This window comes from Rhineura floridana, chromosome 6, assembly GCF_030035675.1.
Source record: "Rhineura floridana isolate rRhiFlo1 chromosome 6, rRhiFlo1.hap2, whole genome shotgun sequence".
Lineage (NCBI taxonomy): Eukaryota > Metazoa > Chordata > Lepidosauria > Squamata > Rhineuridae > Rhineura > Rhineura floridana.
The window spans coordinates 108,632,883-108,650,889 of record NC_084485.1 but is presented as its reverse complement, the minus strand read 5'-3'; the positions used below and the strand labels follow the sequence as shown (position 1 = coordinate 108,650,889).

The 18,007-nt window shown below is 40.8% G+C and overlaps 1 protein-coding gene across 11 annotated transcripts in view; it reads left to right on the top strand.

Annotated features, from left to right (window-relative positions):
* SLC44A5 (solute carrier family 44 member 5) overlaps nt 1-18,007 on the top strand; it is a 258,713-nt gene that overhangs the window by 199,556 nt on the left and 41,150 nt on the right. For 9 of the 11 annotated variants that reach the window (XM_061633449.1, XM_061633447.1, XM_061633439.1 and 6 more), the window contains 7 exons: nt 5,280-5,364; nt 8,072-8,200; nt 9,580-9,640; nt 11,814-11,946; nt 14,581-14,664; nt 15,215-15,327; nt 16,963-17,094. In XM_061633449.1, the coding sequence (XP_061489433.1) occupies nt 5,280-5,364; nt 8,072-8,200; nt 9,580-9,640; nt 11,814-11,946; nt 14,581-14,664; nt 15,215-15,327; nt 16,963-17,094 (737 nt within the window). The remainder of the gene's footprint in view (nt 1-5,279; nt 5,365-8,071; nt 8,201-9,579; nt 9,641-11,813; nt 11,947-14,580; nt 14,665-15,214; nt 15,328-16,962; nt 17,095-18,007) is intronic. The other 2 variants (XM_061633440.1, XM_061633442.1) reach the window with 1 other exon arrangement.

The following is an 18,007-nucleotide window of genomic DNA, read 5'->3' as shown; positions in this document are numbered from 1 at the left end:
TTAAATTTAGGACCAATTTCTTGGGGTTATGGAGGGGTGAAGAGTGTTGTGAACTTTTGATCCTCATCATGCAACCCAATTGTCTTTTGCTACTATTTAAAAATCAATATACAGATGGGGGGGGAGGCATTTAAAATATTTTGAATAAGCAACAAATACAGAATATTTTCTAGGCCAACCCCAGGAGCTGATGGCACAAGCTCCCTGGCCTAGGCTTCTTCACTTCTGCCTTCCCCTCACTTCCTGCATAGTAGGCATCGAGATATATTTGCAGAAGTGATAGTGCTCTAAGATATGTAGAAGAACTCATTTATTATATGTGAGTTACATTTCCACACTCATTTCTGAATTGGTTTTGATGAAGCAAAGGAACAGAATGTAATCTGGAGATCTCGTCCAACAACTCTGTAATACATTCTTCTTAGCTTCAGCTTGAAAAGAATATTTGCATTTCCAATCTATTTTTTGGCTACTACATGAAGGCACTTTCAGACTGCCACTAGTTTTGGGTGGGACTCAGTCACATACCAGCAAACTCAGGTTATACAATTGTAGTTGATGAGGGGGTCTTGCGCCACAAACCTTCCACTGAAGATCAGATTTTTTTGCAATGAGAAAAGTAACAGGAAAATGCACTGGAAAGGGACAAGGCTTGTTTTGATGCAATGTCATCAAATCTCCCTGCAAACAAATCACGTTGAATGTTCACTAAACAAATCTTCTGGAAGAGCCTGCACAGAGCTGAAGCCCAGCAGTCCTTGTTGGGGAGAACATTCTCCAACTTGGGCACTACCTCTGAAAGGGCCCTGAAGAAGTTCACAGATAGCCTCAGATTCACTCTTAAAGCAGGGGTGGGGCACTTGGTACCCTCCAGGTGTTACTGGGCTCCCGAATCTCATCATCTCTGAGCGCTGGCCATGCTGGCTGGGGCTGATGGGAGGTGGAGTCCAACAACACCTGGGGGGCACCGGATTCCCCATGCTTGCTTTACCTGGAGTGGCTGAGGATTAAAACTGGGCTTTTTTTGCATTCTGGTCATCGTGGGGCTATTCTCCCCCTCCCCGCTTTAAAAAGATCCATAGGTGTTCATGTATAGAACATCAGAAGAGCCTACTGGCTGCTGGACCAGACCAGTGGCCCATCTGGTCCGGCTTCCTGTTCTCACAGTGGTCAGATGCCCATTATGGGAAGCCCACAAGCAGGAGATGAGCACAATAGTGGGAGGATATGAACCAAAAGGGACATAGTAGCCTACAGTGTCTGCCAAGCCCTGCATCAGGGCCTCTCCAGACATCCTTTTTATTGCACATTCATAATGATTTGTGCTCATGATGCTACTGTGTGTGTATGTGTGTGTGGTGTGTGGGTGTCACACGCAGGCCCACTTTCAATACTGTCTGTGCTGGCAAAAGTTCTGAGGCAGTCACGCTGCTTCATCCCCAGTTAGCACATATCCTGTCACTTCCTGCTAGTCCCATAACATTTTATATTCTGGTTTATTTTTGACCCGCTTTTGTTGCAGACAGAAATAATGTGGTCGCATTGGTGAAAGCATCACAGAACAAATGAAGGCAGAATAAATCCACCATGAATGCACTGCTTTTGGGTCAAGAACATGTTGCACAAGACTCCTGCCATAAAACACTGGTTGGGAGGGTCTGTAAGCCGGATCCAGCCGTTCTGGTCCTCAGCTCTTCCTCTGGACTGCGTCTTATCTAGGCCCACAGCTGCCAAGGCTCTCTAGGTTGGCTCCTATCAGTCTGCCCCCGCCCGGGCACCCCAGAACCATTCCGCTGCCCCCAACATGGCCACCTCCTTGTTGATTTGTCGGAGATCTGTGTTCCTGCTGAGCAGGAGCAACTTCTCTTCATCAGCCGAGGTCACTGTCATGTTTTCCGAGATGTAAGTGGTGATTTCCTCCGAGTCGCACTTCTCTGGCCCAGCTGGTCCCACATGTGCTGGTGGTGGTGGAGACTCCTGCCTAACACAGAAAGGATGTGTGTCAGAGTGTACTTAAGGGGTGTGGGTGTTCATGCGCATGTGTGAGTGGTCATTGGGATGGCTTCCATTCCTAACAGTCAACACCCACCCAATAATCCCACTCGCTGCAGTTTTAGGGTGACAAAAAATCCCACAGAAGATTAATTGCATATCGAAAGAGTCAGTGTGAAGCCACTCTTAACTCTCACTGGAATCAAAGCAGGTAGGATGACATCATCCCTCCCCCTGCGCCACCCCCTGGGATTTCCCAGCCTCCCTCTCCCAGAAGAGCTTTTGCACAACATGGTGTGCACAACATGGTGTGTAGGACAGGGCTATCAATGGCTACTAGCCATGATGGCTGTGCTCTGCCACCCTAGTCAGAGGCAGCATGCTTCTGAAAACCAGTTGCCGGAAGCCTCAGGAGGGGAGAGTGTTCTTGCACTCGGGTCCTGCTTGCGGGCTTCCCCAGGGCACCTGGTTGGCCACTGTGAGAACAGGATGCTGGACTAGACGGGCCACTGGCCGGATCCAGCAGGCTCTTCTTATGTTCTTATGTTCTTATGTTCCCTGAGTCTTTTTTGCATATATTTTATTAATATCGCTGTATTTCATATATATATTTGTGTACTTTTTGTTTCTTATGTACTATCATAATTTCTACCAATACAATGACTTACTCTTGTACTATTGATTTTGTCTGTTCTTGCATAATTTGGGGACACTTTCCTCTGTGCTGAAGGGAGAGGCAACGAGACGCAGGGAGGGGAGAGGCAACGAGATGCAGGGAGGGGAAAGGCAACAAGAAGCAGGGTGGGGAGAGGCAACAACAGGCACGGGGAAGAGGCAATGACACGCAGGGAGGAGAGAGGCAACAAGAGGCACGGGGAAGAGGTAATGACACCCAGGGAGGAGAGAGGCAACGACACGCATGTGGGGAGAGGCAACAACACCCAGGGAGGGGAGAGGCAATGACACGCATGGGAAGAGGCAACGACACGCACATGGGGAGAGGCAACGACACCCAGGGAGGAGAGAGGCAACGACACCCAGGGAGGAGAGAGGCAACGACACCCAGGGAGGAGAGAGGCAACGACAGGCACGGGGAAGAGGCAACGACACGCAGGGAAGGAAGAGGCAACGATACCCAGGGAGGAGAGAGGCAACAACACCCAGGGAGGAGAGAGGCAATGACACGCACATGGGGAGAGGCAACGACACCCAGCGACAGGCGTGGGGGAGAGGCAACGACAAGCAGGGAGGGGAGAGGCAGCCAGCGATAGGCACGAGAGGAGAGGAGGAGGTGGGCAGGAAAGGGCGGCAGGACAAGCGGTGGAGGCGCACGCATGCACACACACCATCGCCACTCACCTCAGTTCTTCACCTCCATTCTGCTTCTGTGGTCTGGCTCTCCACGTGTGAGGCACATTCTTTTGTCCACCAATCACAGGAGCAGACTTCCCCTCCCCCACCAAGTAACGGTAAATGGAACGTTGGAAACATTACAGTTACAGCTGAAAAGTAATTAAATTACCACTCGTTCTATTACAAGCAAATGTAACGAAATTATCCTCTCGTTACGCAAAAATGTAGTGAATTACAAGTAACTCGTTATTTCTAACGTGTTACTTCCAAGCTCTGGTCCAAAGTAGGATACCCTCAGTTTCATCATTTTAGCTTCTAGTGATAGTTCTGGTTTAATTTGTTCTAACACCCAATTATGTGTCTTTTTTGCAGTCCATGGTATGCGCAAAGCTCTCCTCCAACACCACATTTCAAATGAGTTGATTTTTCTCTTATCCTCTTTTTTCACTGTCCAACTTTCACATCCATACATAGAGATCAGGAATACCATGGTCTGAATGATCCTGACTTTAGTGTTCAGTGATTGTTGAGCCCAGTCATGCATTTATGTCTTTCTCTCTTTTTAACTAGAGGTATTGTATTTTTGCGTTCTTCCCTGATAATGTCTCTGACTTCACTCCATAGTTCTTCTGGTTCTCTGTCAACTAAGCTTAAAGCCTCAAACCTGTTCCTTATTTGATCTTTTTATGCTTCTGGGATGTTATTTAGATTGTATTTTGGCATTATGATTGCTTTGTTGTTCTTCTTTAGCTTTACTCTGATTTTCAATACAGCCAGTTCATGATCTGTACCACAGTTTGCTCCTGGTCTTGTTTTTGTAGAAAGTATGGAACTTCTCCATCTTCTGTTACCAATTATATAATCAATTTGATTCCTATATTGACCATTTGGTGATGTCCACGTGTACAGTCGTATTTTTGGTTGCTCAAAAAAGTGTTCGCAAGAAACAAATTATTGGCTTCACAGAATTTGATGTCTTTCTCCTTCATTTCTTGTCTCCTAAGCCCCATTTCCCCACAATTCCTAGTTCTTCCCTGTTCCCCACTTTTGCATTCCAGTTCCCCATGATTATCAGAACATCTTGTTTTGGTGTGTGATCAATTTCTTCCTGTACTTCTGCGTAAAATCTCTCCAATTCCTCTTCTTCTGCATTTGACATTGGAGCATAGACTTGGATGATTGTTATGTTAATAGGTTTCCCATTTAATCTCATTGATATCACTTGCTCAGACCTTGCATTGTAGCTCCTAATTGCTTTTGCTACATCACTTCTCACTATTAAAGCAACCCCATTTCTTCTTAATTTCTCATTTCCTGCATAAAATATTTTGCAGTTGCCTGATTGAAAATGTCCCATTCCTGTCCATTTTAATTCACTCACACCAAGTATTGTAATGTTGATATGTTCCATTTCTTTCTTGACAATTTTTAACTTTCCCTGGTTCATGCTTCTCACATTCCATGTTCCTATTGTGTGCGTCATACAACTCCGGACTCTCCTTTCGCATCTGTGCGCATCAGCTTCTGAGCTCCTTTCGGCTTTGACCCAGCTGCGTCATTAGTCACAGTGCTACTCGTACTTGTCCTTTGTACTTCCCCAGTAGCTCATTGAGTGCCTTCTGACCTGAGGGTCTCATCTTCCTACACTATCTCATGTTGCATTTTGGATACTCTGTTAGGATAAGATTAATACAACATATAAATGATGACTGCCACTTTGGCTATTGCACAGGAAAATATTGTTCTTTCCATTGTTAGACTTCAGATGTGCTAGTAAGAATTAGCTCAATAATGTGTTGCTTTATTTTCTTAAATTTTGTAGTGGTCTCTGGATGAATCTTAAGTGTGTATATTATGTGTTCATACATTTTGTGAAGTATTGCTGAAAATATGTATAGAGTGAAAGTAATAATTTTATACTCATTCCTTTGCAGGAACAAGACAATTTTGTTTTACTTTAACATTCTGAAATGTGCCAGCCCTATAGTGCTAATAAACCTACAGTGCCCTACAACACAGGTATGTAAAAGACAGCCAGAACACAAGGAATATCACTGGGTGAAGTTATTCAAAAGTGAATATTTTAGATGTACTGTTTGCTTTCTGGGTGCCAGGAAAAAAAGTAAATACTAATCCTGAGAATACTGTGTATGTGTACATCTGTATGCATACATACACAGGCCCAGATGAAATCCAAGACAATCCAAGAAGATGGGAAATCGACTTGCTTGTCTGTTTTTAATGTATTTTGAGTGCAGGGTAGATTTGGTATGCCTATCTGTCACGTTGTTGTGTATATATTTGTGCTGTATCTATGTATCGTGGGAAAGGTTAATTTGAATGATTTCTAAGTTCTTGGTTTTTTACCCTTCCAGCACAAAAAACATTTTTAAGACGTAAAATTCTGTTATAATAGCCAACAGTTGTATTGGTTTGTCTCTGAAATTATCAGCATTCTGATAATGATTGGTGCTGTTGTTTGTGTACCATAACTTACTGTTTATCTTGGCTAACCAGTTCCTCATTGGTTGCTATCGCTTATTAGAGTCAAGGGGTGATGCTTGTAGCAAAATTATGGTACTTTTTGATGGTTTAGAATAATAATCAGGAATATAAAGGCCACTGCTTATTACTACTGAGCCATAGGAGTTGAGATTTTAGCTCACTCCAAAACTGGAAGCTAATACACAGACTAATTATTTATTATTTGGTTTTTTTATATAGTATTTAATTTTACAAATCCCATAATGGTTCACAAATCAAACTGTAAAATATATAATAAAACAAAATAAAACCATAAAGTCATTTTCAGCCTTAAAACAATATGAAGTTAAAACAATCCAACAAAACTCTCCCATAGACACAGCAGCTAATTAAAGCAATCCCATATACACACATTCTGGCAGCTAAAATCAACCACCTCCAGGCCCTGCACAGCATAAAAGTAAAATGCACATGGAGCAGTCAGTCAACCAAGGGGATAATGATGTTATGATACTATCTCGCTTTCTCCCCTTCCCACCCAGGTCCTTTTCATAATAACTGGTTCATAATAAAGGTTCATTTTGCACAACATAGGAATTGTACCCTTAGTGTTGTGGCACTGACACTTTGGAATTCTCTCTTCCCTTAAATATTAGACAGGTGCCATCTCTGTTATCTTTTCAGCTCCTATTGAAGACCTTCCTCTTTCAGCAGGCGTTTTAAGTAGAGACCTTATCCTAGTCTGCATCTGTGCTGGAATTGCTTTTAAAGATGTTTTTAAAGTTGTTTTTTAAAGATACTTTTAAGATGTTTTCTTTTAACATGTTTTAAAGTTGTTCTGTTTTAATATGTTTTAAAGACTTTTTGTTTTTAAGATGTTTTAAAGTGTTTTTAGTGTTCTTGTTTGCTGCCCTGGGCTCCTTTTTGGAGGAAGGGTGGGATGTCAGTTTAATCAATCAATCAATAATAAAGATGAATCTGAATTTTATGAGTGAATAGTTAAGTGCATTGTGTTACATGAGTATGTAAGCAAGTCATTCTAACTTTATTATTTTGGGCTATTGATACTTCCAAAGAACTCATCAGGTGTTGGAAGAATGAATGACACCAAAGTGCAATCCACTGAAGGCTGTTATAGGATAGGCTCTTCAGAGCTTGTTTGGATCAGCTGGTGGTCACTGAGCACCTTGAATTACAGATTTAACTAGCCATAATTTCAAATGGGGTTTATGATGGAACTGTACACCTGCTTGCCAGGGAACTTAACTGGACTTATTTTTCAGTACATTAATAGGATTGTGCTGTTGTACATTTTACATATGAGCTTATATAAATCAATTATTTTTAAAGAATTAGAAAAATGCCAGCATTTATTTTATTTGTGTGTGTATACATGAATGTGTGTATATATGTAAGAATGTGGGGGGTACATGCAAATTATTTAATGTACCAATATATTGGATTTTTATTGAAAGGGAAATAATTCAACCTGTTCATATGAGAGCATGCATGTAAAAAAATAAGATGCAGCACACCTCTTTGCAATATCATTAACAATTTGGGTTTTGTATCCCCCCCCCATTATAGGTGCCTGCTGGTATGGCAGAACTTGGGATCAGAATATAAACTGTACTCTGTGTGAACTGATTGTCATTTATTGACTTTAGAAAGAAATATAGCCTGGATAAAGCATAGGCTAGCTTTAACCCATGTGCAGTTTTACAGAAATGCAAACTTAATTTGCCTTTGACTGAGCTATTGAAAATAAAAGTGGGTGGCTCTCAAAATACTTTATAAGAGGGCAAAATCATTTTTAACAGCTGCCCATTTTATTGATCAGAATTTGTATATTTTGCAAGCTACACCACATGGGTATCCATTGAATTGCCTTCAAAGGTAATGAGCACTTTGAAGTCCTGAGAAAATGCCTTCTTCCAAGTACTCAAAAAAAATTAATAAACAAAATTCTAAAATCAAGTACTTCCAACAGGCAGGGAGACTTGGGGAAATGCTGCAACTGAGAAAAAATTCAAACTGTTGCCTTTATCTGTGTTTTGAAAGTGTTTATCTTGAAGATATTGCAAGGAGAAAAAATGTGGTGACTGCTTCTAAGTGCTAAGTAGGCAATCTGATGAAATGAATTATTCCCAGAAATTGCTTTTTTTTGTCTAGCTGCTTGATAATACAACGTTCTCATCCTTCAGTGCTGCTTCAATCAATGTGTATTGTTCTTGTCTTAAAGCTTTGTGTCTCAAAGTGCCCAGACAGGTTTGCAACCTACATAGACATGCAATCTTCCTATAGATATAACAAAAGTTATTGGGAATACTACAGACAGTTTTGCAAGCCTGGCTTTAGTAAACCATGGAAGGTGAGTAATAGATAGATATTATTATGTGAATATTACCTTTTATCTGTCCAAAATGAGTGCAGTCCTTGGCAGGTTTATATCTGCATAGCTGTGCAGGGTTTTATTTTTCCTATTGTTGGTTTCAACCACATTTTCCTAGTGCAAATTATAGCCAAAGATTCCAGTATGGCCAATAATGTGTAATAAGTTTTCTTCTATTTGGGATATGTTATCATTCTTTTTTGATAAAGAGTTTTAAAAATCTCTGTCCTTAGCCTTGCAGGTAAAAAGTTATACATATCACCAAAAAAGAGAACAAAAGAGGGCACAGATTTGCATAAAAATTGCATATGCTAATTTATATGTATAGATTTAAATGTAGAAATAATGAGCCAAATCCAGTGCAACAGAACTTCCTCTTCCTCTCCTGTCCCATGCAGCCCCCCTGCACCCTCAGCATCAGCTCTGAAGAATTGGGAGGACCCTTTGGAGAGTTGGGAGTCATACAGAGGGGGGAGAGGAAATGGAAGTCCCATCGCACTAGTGGATCCCTGCTGGTGCAGCATTAAATGCAGCTCAATTTAAATAGATACACAGTACTTCTCACTATAGCAGAGAAGACTGTGACCAGGTGGTGCTTGTACCTGCTGAGTCTACTTACTGTTGATAGGCAACTTCAAGGCCTCTGCTCTGCTTTCTTATGGTTTTTTATCTTTAAACCAGACTTATATCAGTTTTTCCATGATGATCAATTTTCTCAGCACATAGGATTGAGGAAATGCATTTGATCAAGGAATGAGAGAAGTAGGAGCAGCTATTTTCAGATTTTACATGTGAATGATGTGATTAAGTTTAAGAATTCTTCTACAACTGCGTATTTCGTTGATAGGATAAGGGAATGGGTGATAGTCATGGGAATTAATTCTTGCCTTGCAATTGCATCGTAAGCTTGAAGCAACTTGGTGGTTTTAAAAAAAAATTCAAGCCTACTGTAATATTCTAATTATACTGAAAACCCATTACTGAGTCCTGATTGCAGCCTCACATTAATTATGCTAATTATGTTAAAAGGTAATTTTGTCCTACCTGAGATGAGGACAAAGCCACCTGCTTGAAGCATTCTCTATTCAAAGGCTTGTCTGATGCCTACTGTTTTGTTTTCATTGGTAGCAGTATGCCAGAGAGTTATGGCTTCCTCATATTTCTCATTTAAATGCTCCACTGAGGCCTCAATCAAATAATTTAAAGGGTTTTTTTAAGTGACAAAAATGGAAAGAGTTCTTGATTTCTTAGACAGACAGACAGACAGACAGATAGATAGATAGATATGGAAGTATTTAGAAATAACACATTTGTCATATGATTAATTTTAGTTTTTTTTTTTTTTTTTTGGTTTCCAGTCTGTGGCCCAAGTTATGCGTGATGAAGATTGTCCTTCCATGATAATTCCAAGTCGGCCTTGTGAGTATCTGAATATTTATGCTGTGTTTCCTACTCTGTCAATGTACACAATTATCTTTTCATGCCCAAATACTGGCAAGGTTAGCCCGCACTCAGGGCTGGCTCCAGGCATGTGGGAGCCCTTGGGCATCAGCTTGCCCTGGCCCCCTGGTGTGTGTGTGTGTGCACTCATATGCACGCGCGCCCCCCCGTCTCCCACTGCGTGCCCCCCATGGCCCCCCTTACCTGTCTGGGCATTAGCATTGCCCTTAATGAAGGTCTGTTTTAGCATTGCCCTTAATGAAGATGGTGGCTGTGGCTTCCCTAAGGGGAATGAAGCCTCCGCCGCCATCTTTGTTGATGGCACACGTGTGTGCTACTCACACACTTCTCTGCCATCAACTAAGATGGCAGCACCGGCTTCAGTACCTTAGGGAAGCTGCGGCCGCCATCTTCATTAAGGGCAGTGCTAAAAAGCCGGCTGACAGGTAAGTGGGGGTGTGGGGGGGGCAGATCGCGTGGGGGGCGGAGGGCCTCTCAGGGGCCCCTCAGGGGCTCCAGTAACTCCAGGGCCCTCGGGCCAGTGCCCAACCTGGCCGCCCTTTAGAACCGGCCCTGCTCGCACTTATACCTGGTGTGCTCTTAGCTCATTTTGTTTATAAGGTCAAGGTTATAGTGCAAACCACAGAAAAGATTAGACCTAGATAAAAATCCAACTAAGGCAAAAATCTAATGTTCCTTTTAAATCTCTGTCACTTGGGAATCTTCCCGTTTCAGTTAATGCACAGTAACCCCATCACATGGTTCTCCCAGTTTAAATCTCACTGCACTCTCCTCCAGCTACAATGGAACACGAACACTTGCCTACTTGAGTTGTAAGCCCATAGTACCATGGAGTAGAGATGGAAAGATCTGTCAAGTTCAGTTCTCTCCATTTCTCATTCTTCCAATCTTAAATTCAGTTCTCCACATTTCTGCAGGAATTTGTGGATTTTTTAAAAAAAAATCCTTATGAAAATTCTCCAGCACTTTAGTACAAATTTCTCCTAATAAACATATTTTTGTAGGCAGCTTTGACTAGTCACACATTTTTGCAAGCAGTTTATCACCTTATAGTGCATTTTTGTATGTTTTTTCCCCTCATATACTTATTTTTATGCACGATTTCCCCTTATATCTGCATTTTTGTAAACATTGCTGGGTGAACTGCATCACAAAATTTAAATAAGTGTGAATTTCAAAGGCTGACTGTGTTTCGGTTCTCGTTGTTTTGGAAAATGCAAATTTGATAGATTAGGCCTGAAATACAAACTGAATTGAATTTCTCCCCCATCCCTACCCTAGAGTAAGATAGAGGGCAAAAGACGAGGGGGGGGAGATTGGGTACTATAGCTTTGGCCATGCTAGTGCATTGTACAAATAAATAGAAGGTTGCCAGAATTTCTTCCAAGATTAAGTGTGATTATGCCACTTGAACATTAAAAAAAACCACAGAGATACTGTCTGATGTGGTCATTGGTATGTTTGCTGGATAGCTTGACCTATTGCTCTAAAAAGCAAGTTTTAAGGTCAAGCTAGATGTGATCTTAAATGCAGATTTGCATTTAACATGTAGATTTTTAGAAATGCAAATAGCATCAGCAGGGTGAGGGGCTGATTGTCATAGAAGGCTTGGAGAACATAGTGGTCAGGAAACAAAACAAGAAATTGTTTGATCATCTCCAGACTGTCAGTATCGCACATCAGAAATTTAGATTTGCACAGTTAAAGCAGATTAAAGTGTGGTGGCATGAGGAATTCCTTTAAAACAGACTGGGTAATGCACTAAAAGCCATGGGACAAATGACTGATTAATGGGAAGATGTCTTATACCCAAAGTAAGGTAACCAAAGTCAAAATTAATAAAAGAATTGTGATAGTTATGTTGCTCTTACAAAGTGAAATATGTCCAATACTTAATAATTCACACATATTTATTAAACAGGCATGCTTTTTCCTATAGGTGTATTTTGACAATGGATGAGATGGCAGTACTATTTAGCCATGATATCTGTTGCATTTCTAAGAGAATGCTATGCAAACAGAAATAATTTAGAACACCTGAATCGATGGAATTGAATGACAAATGAAAATAGTGAGGTTTTAATATTAATAAGAGCAAGACTCGCTATACATAACTCTCTTTTTTTAACAGTTCTTAAGAGGTGTTTTCCTGATTTCTCCACTAAAAATGGTGTTCTGACTGTAGCCAATCAAACTACTTTTAAAGATGGAAGAGGAAAAACAAGGAATGTCACTGATCTCAGGGAAGCTGCAAAGTATGGATTGTGTGTGTCTCTGTGTTTGTTGTATAACCTGTTTGTCACATGATAATTTGTATGCTTGAATGCACTATCATGGAATCCCTGATCACATGGACCCATCTCTGGCTTAAACAGGAGATAAATGTTCATACTCCTGATTTCAGTTATTTTATGAACAAACTAGACTTTATATACAAATGCATGTAACTTACAAAGGAGCAGCTAAGTAATTTGAGACCTTGGTCTTAAAGGAGAGCCCTTTTGGTGGCCATGTGTATTACTTCACATTTCTGAAGCACACAATCAACATTCCTCTTTCCGCCGGCGTTCCATGCTTTACAGCTGCTTCTACATTCCTGAAATGCTATTTTTTTAAAAAAAAAAAGGTTTGCCCACCTTGATTAAAAAAGGAAATACTTGTTGGAGCATGTGTAGTTTTGCATTTTAAAACTCACCTAAATTATAGCACCGATACAGCTACAGGAATAAAATGGACTTTGCTTCTGCTGCCCTGATGATAAAATACATGTACTTGGGAATAAGCACAGTTTTGTTGTAGAAAAGGATAATATATTTTTTAAAGTCCAAATAGACATCTGTAACTATGTACATGCCCAACCAGCCGCCCCCTCACTTTCAATTTTTTTTAAAAAAAAAAAAAATCAGAAAGGGAGGATGGTGCGGCAACTAGCATTAGCACCAGTGGGCCCCAGCATAACTCTCCCAGGCTAAGCATCGACATCAGGCCTGTTTGCTGCTGCCTCCATAATCTTCCTCCCCCTGTATGGTAGGGGGATTCTGGGCTGCAGTGCCCTAGACTCCAGCCTCAAGCCCAGCTGTAGCTATACCACTGGTAACTTACCCATGATGGCCCTTTTTTCTTTTTCTTGTTCTTTTGAAGGATATTTGTAGCAAATAGTGTGAGGAATGGAGGTGTATAAACTTTTCCTAGCCGTTCCCTCCTCCTCTAGGTTGTCTCTGTTAGAGTTGTGTGTATGTACACATACACACATGTGGACTACAGAAACTGGTCTGTTAAGAGTGGTAGCTGGAAGAATAAATAAACTTAAGTTTTATTACTACAAAGAGGTAAAGTACAAGAGCAGCTTGTACTCAGGAAGCCTCTACTAACTAACTGAGAAGAAAGACAGGAAGGAAAGGGAAATGGGGAAGGAGAAAAGCCTGATAAAACAACAAACACTTTAGAGGAGGAATCAGCAGAGGAAATAATAGATTGCCTTTCTCTCTATCACCCCCACATGCGTTGGTGCTTTACTCCCAACAGTTTTAACCATGAGATACCAAATTGTGAACCTTGGTTGTGAAAGCAAAAATCCATAAAAACTCACATAGCATATACTTAGCCTTACTGTGTTTATTATGGAACACATCACCAGGCAATATGGGGACAAGGAATAAATTCTTTATACAGATTCTTTCAAACTGAAAACAGTATTGCCCTCGTAAATACACATCAGCCTTTAAAATGTGAAAATTCCAGATTAATTTATCTTGATATACAGAATCAACTCATGTTGTTTTTTAGATCAGATAATATTGAAACTTTGGTACTTTTTACAGAACGTTCACCAGGTGCTTACTAGATGGTTGAGGCAGCCTTAGCAGTCTGCTGAACTTTAGATTTACAATAGTACTATTCTTCAGATACCTTGTTTTTAAGGATGGTAGTATGGTGGAATTTATAAGCATATTCCGTAATTGTACTGTATTTTTTTTTTTGCAGTTGCATGGGGAAAAATGATGTATTGCTGTCTAGCTGTTGCTTCTGAGTTCAATATTATTGTTTCAGTACTATAACGTGTATTAGTAATAATGCTGATTAAACATCATTATATATAAATATATATAGACTGTAAATAAGAGATTAACAGCACAGTCCCATACATGTCTATTCTGAAGAAAGGCCTACTGAGTTTAGTGAGAGTTAAACCCAGGGGCACATCTGCCATGCTGGAGGGACTTGGCTCCACTAGCTTCTGCCAGCAGGGGAGTTCCATAGCTGATGGGAGACCTCCACTGGCTAAGAACTCCCCAATGTGACTGTGCAAATTGCAGGCAGAACTACAAATTGGCAACGAACCCAGCAGAGGCCTCTTCACTGTACCACCATGGGAGGTGGCTCAGCAACAAGGCATTTTTCCTATCCCACTACCATCACCTTCCACCTTGGTCGGGACAAGCAGTGGGGCTGTGAGGGATGTGGCAGTTGCTATGCTGCTCCATCAAGCCCCACTGTTGCTGGCCGAGGGTTTGGATTATAGACTAAGGCTGCAATCCAATACATACTTATCTGAGAGTAAGTCCCATTGAACCTAATGAAGTTTATTTCTGAGTAGACATGTATAGAATTGCAGCCCAAATCTCAGAAGTGTCCTTAGAGTTTAACTTTTCCTATAGCCAATGCTTGTTTTAGATACAGACTTGGAACTGCAGTATTATAATACAGTTTTATTACTGGCAAGGGAACTTTATGTTCGATTTTGCTGGTAAACCAAATGTTGCAAACAGAGCCATAAACTAAAAATGTTTTATGATATAGCTTGTATTTCCTTATTACAGTAAGCCCTGAAAGTTGCTTCATTTAAATAAGGGATATCTGCTACATAAACTAAAATCTTTCTCCTTTTCTTTTAAAAGCGGCATCAATAATGTTCTTGATGCAAGATCAGTTGGGATGAAAATTTTTGAAGACTATGCCAGTTCTTGGTATTGGATTTTAATGTAAGTTCTTATTCACAAGAGTCATGCTTCCTGCATGCAAAATTGTGATGCTGTGAGATGCACAAAAAAGAAAAAAAGATATCTCCTCTGGCACTTCTGTTCATTATATAAATGCATCCTGGTGTTTTGTTATGGTTCTTTTGCATGATGTGTGCCGGAGTGTTAGCGCCTTATGGTCCTGCCACAATGGCACCTAAGGAATGAGGGAGAGTGGGTGGAGCTCTGTAGTATCATATTTGGGCAGGACTTACCTACCCTCAACAGTGGTCTTAAGGACTGAATTCCATTTCTCTGTCAAAATCTAGCAGCCCAAAATCTGCATTCTGCCCCACTGTTTGAGTATTCTGTCTACACTTCAGAAAACTGTAGCTACGGGCTATGGTAATTCTGCCACATACTTAAAATGCTGAGCCTCAAACCTGGACAGGGAAGGCATTTTTCTCAGAAATGCTTCTTGCTTGTAAAGTAAGTGGGGGCAGGGAATGGAGGGAGAGAGGGAACTAGTACCTAGCTGCTGATTTGTTTAAATTGCTGTGTCTTTGTTTTTCAGCGGTCTCTTTATTGCAATGGTCATCAGCTTGCTCTTCCTTGTGCTTTTGAGATTCATAGCAGGTGTTCTCTTCTGGATTTTCATCTTTGGTGTAATTGGGATTATAGGATATGGTAGGTGCCAAATATTTGATTTTGCACAAAGCCGCACATCCTAAATTTACGGGTTGGGATGAGGGGAAAGTGATTCCTGCTAATGAGTTCATAAACAGTTAACTGGGAATTATCTGCCTATGCTTGTCACCCTCTGTCCTCACTACTGAGCCATTTCCAGCTGTGTACTGTATTTATAGCATTTCTCTCCCCGAGTCCATTCCTCTTCTTCATGCAGCACCTCAAGCAAGTCTTTTCAAGGTCCACAGAAAGTGGTCTGGACCTTGTTCAACTGAGGTGAATGCCTGCTTGTGATGGTACGAAGCATGTTTGCTTTTTTCTTCCCTCAGCAGGACAGCAGCATATTTTCTGACAGTTAATGTGCCAAAAAGAAGAACCATACAAAAGCTTCCCATCTTCTCCTACTCACTATGCAGTTGTGGCTCTTTTCTACATCTAGAAGACTAATATCACCATCCGGCTTTTGTTAAGGATTGTCACTGGCTGCAGGATTAAACAAATATTTTCTCTTTCGTTAATGTGGTTTTATAAGCTGGCAAGCTCATCATCATGTCTCTGCTCTTCGTCCTACTAAAATCTGAAATACAAAAGTTTTATTTATTGTTACATCCTCTTCAAAAATACCCCTGGCTTCTTCAGACTTACCTGTAGCCCTTCAGATATTGCTGGATTCTACCTCCCATTAGCCCCAACCAGCATAGCCAATAGTCAGGGTTAATGAAAGTTGTAGTCCAGCAACATGGAGAGCCACAAGTTATCCATCTTGGTGTATACAGTGAAAGAGTTACATGCACAGTCATCACATGATGGTCTATTTGTTAATCATATGCTTTTTCCAGACAGATACCAGTGCAGGGTGTTTTCTTTTGTTTGATATGCCTCTCAGATGTAGTGTGGGATTTTTCTTGCTTCTTCTGTACCATGAGGAAGCGGCATGAACAGGTTGTTGGGTGTTGTAGAGCTGCACCCTGCCCAGTTTTCCTTTGGAAGTTGTAGTGGATGACTTTTGATTGTGCTCTTGGACTGACTGCTCAGTATATTTAGGGCTGGGAAACAATTGTATGCCAGAAAAATTAGCTAGAGAGATTGTAGAGTTTTCTTTTGCTTTCCTTTCCTTTGTGGTATATGTTTTGGCTCTTTTTCCTGCCTGATATGGAGCTACTTCTAGCGCCCTTCTGCAAAGAATCTGTGCTCTGCCTGAAGCAAACTGCGGTTTGGATTGCATTGGGGGGATGCTCTGGCAGGTCCTACTTTTTAAGTAGATCTAGATCAGTGGTTCCCGAACTGTGGTGGTCCATGGACCACTAGTGGCCCATGAGCTTCGTTCAGGTGCTCTGCAGAGTGTCTGTGATTTTGAGGTTGAAAATGGGAGATGGCAAATCCATCACATTAAATATTCATATTGATTTTTAATTCTATTTTTATTGCTTCTTTTATTTCCTATATTGTATTTTAGCATATTACAATTTGAATTATATAGAATTACAATTGCTACAACAGGTAGAAAAATTATTAAGTGGTTTGCCAAGACCTTCAGCAATTTTCAAGTGGCCCATGGGAAAATAAAGTTGGGGAACCACCAATCTGGATGACACATCTGGTGCATTTGTATGATTCTATCACTTTTTTCATAAGGTATTTGGCATTGCTACTGGGAATATCATCGCCTTCATGGAATACCTGGCTCTGATCTTACTATCTATGACATTGGATTCCAGACAGACTTCAGGGTGTATCTGCAACTGAGGCAAACATGGTTAGCATTTAGTAAGTGGATTTTATGAGAAGTCTATGTTTTTACACCCACTTTACATTAACTAAGCTGTTTTGGTGATAAGCACTGAAGTTCACATCAGCATTGTTTCATACAGTCCTTGCCTTAAATAATTTCTAGTGCTTATGTTGCTGACTGGGGGCCAAGTGTAAGAAGCTTCCTACAAAGAAACCACTTCTGTATAAGGAAAAAAACCATGCACATCTCCAGTATATGATGACCACGTGTGATTATTTCATGTTCACATGGACATGTGCAGCAAATCATTGCTTCCCATTAATACCGAACACAAGTCAACACCCATCATTCCTGACCACTGGCAATGCTGGCTGGGGTTGATGGAAACTGGAAACAACTGGAAGTCCATAGGCTACCCAGCTCTGGCCTAAATAAAGAAATTAATTAAAAAGAGGATAGAGAGAGGGGTTGAAGTACCCCTAAAAGAGAGTTAAGCAGGACTGGTTTAGAGCCAGGTCTGAAACAGGTCTGTTTCTACTGACAAGACTGCATTGCAAAATAAAGCTCTGGTATGTGTGTAGTACCTTCCCTTCACCACTAAGTAGCCACAATCTGCCCCCACAAGTTTGGGATTAGGGGGAAGAGAGAGTGGCCTTTGAAGAACCTTGAGTTTAGCAACTCATATTAGAAATAAAAATCAGAGCTGACAGTTTAAACTTGGCAACATTCTATACATTTTGTGTCCATTGTAGAGAGATTCTGATGTGTGTTTTGTCCACATGGAAGAATTTAACTCCAAAATCATCAGCAAAAATATTTTTTAACAAAGCAGTCCTCAGAAATAGTATAAGCTGCTTCTCTCTTTAAGGCAACCTATAGTTACACAAACGTAAATGCTAGCTTTTTTAAAAAATAAAATGAGAATGTTACAATATTATCCATGAAACA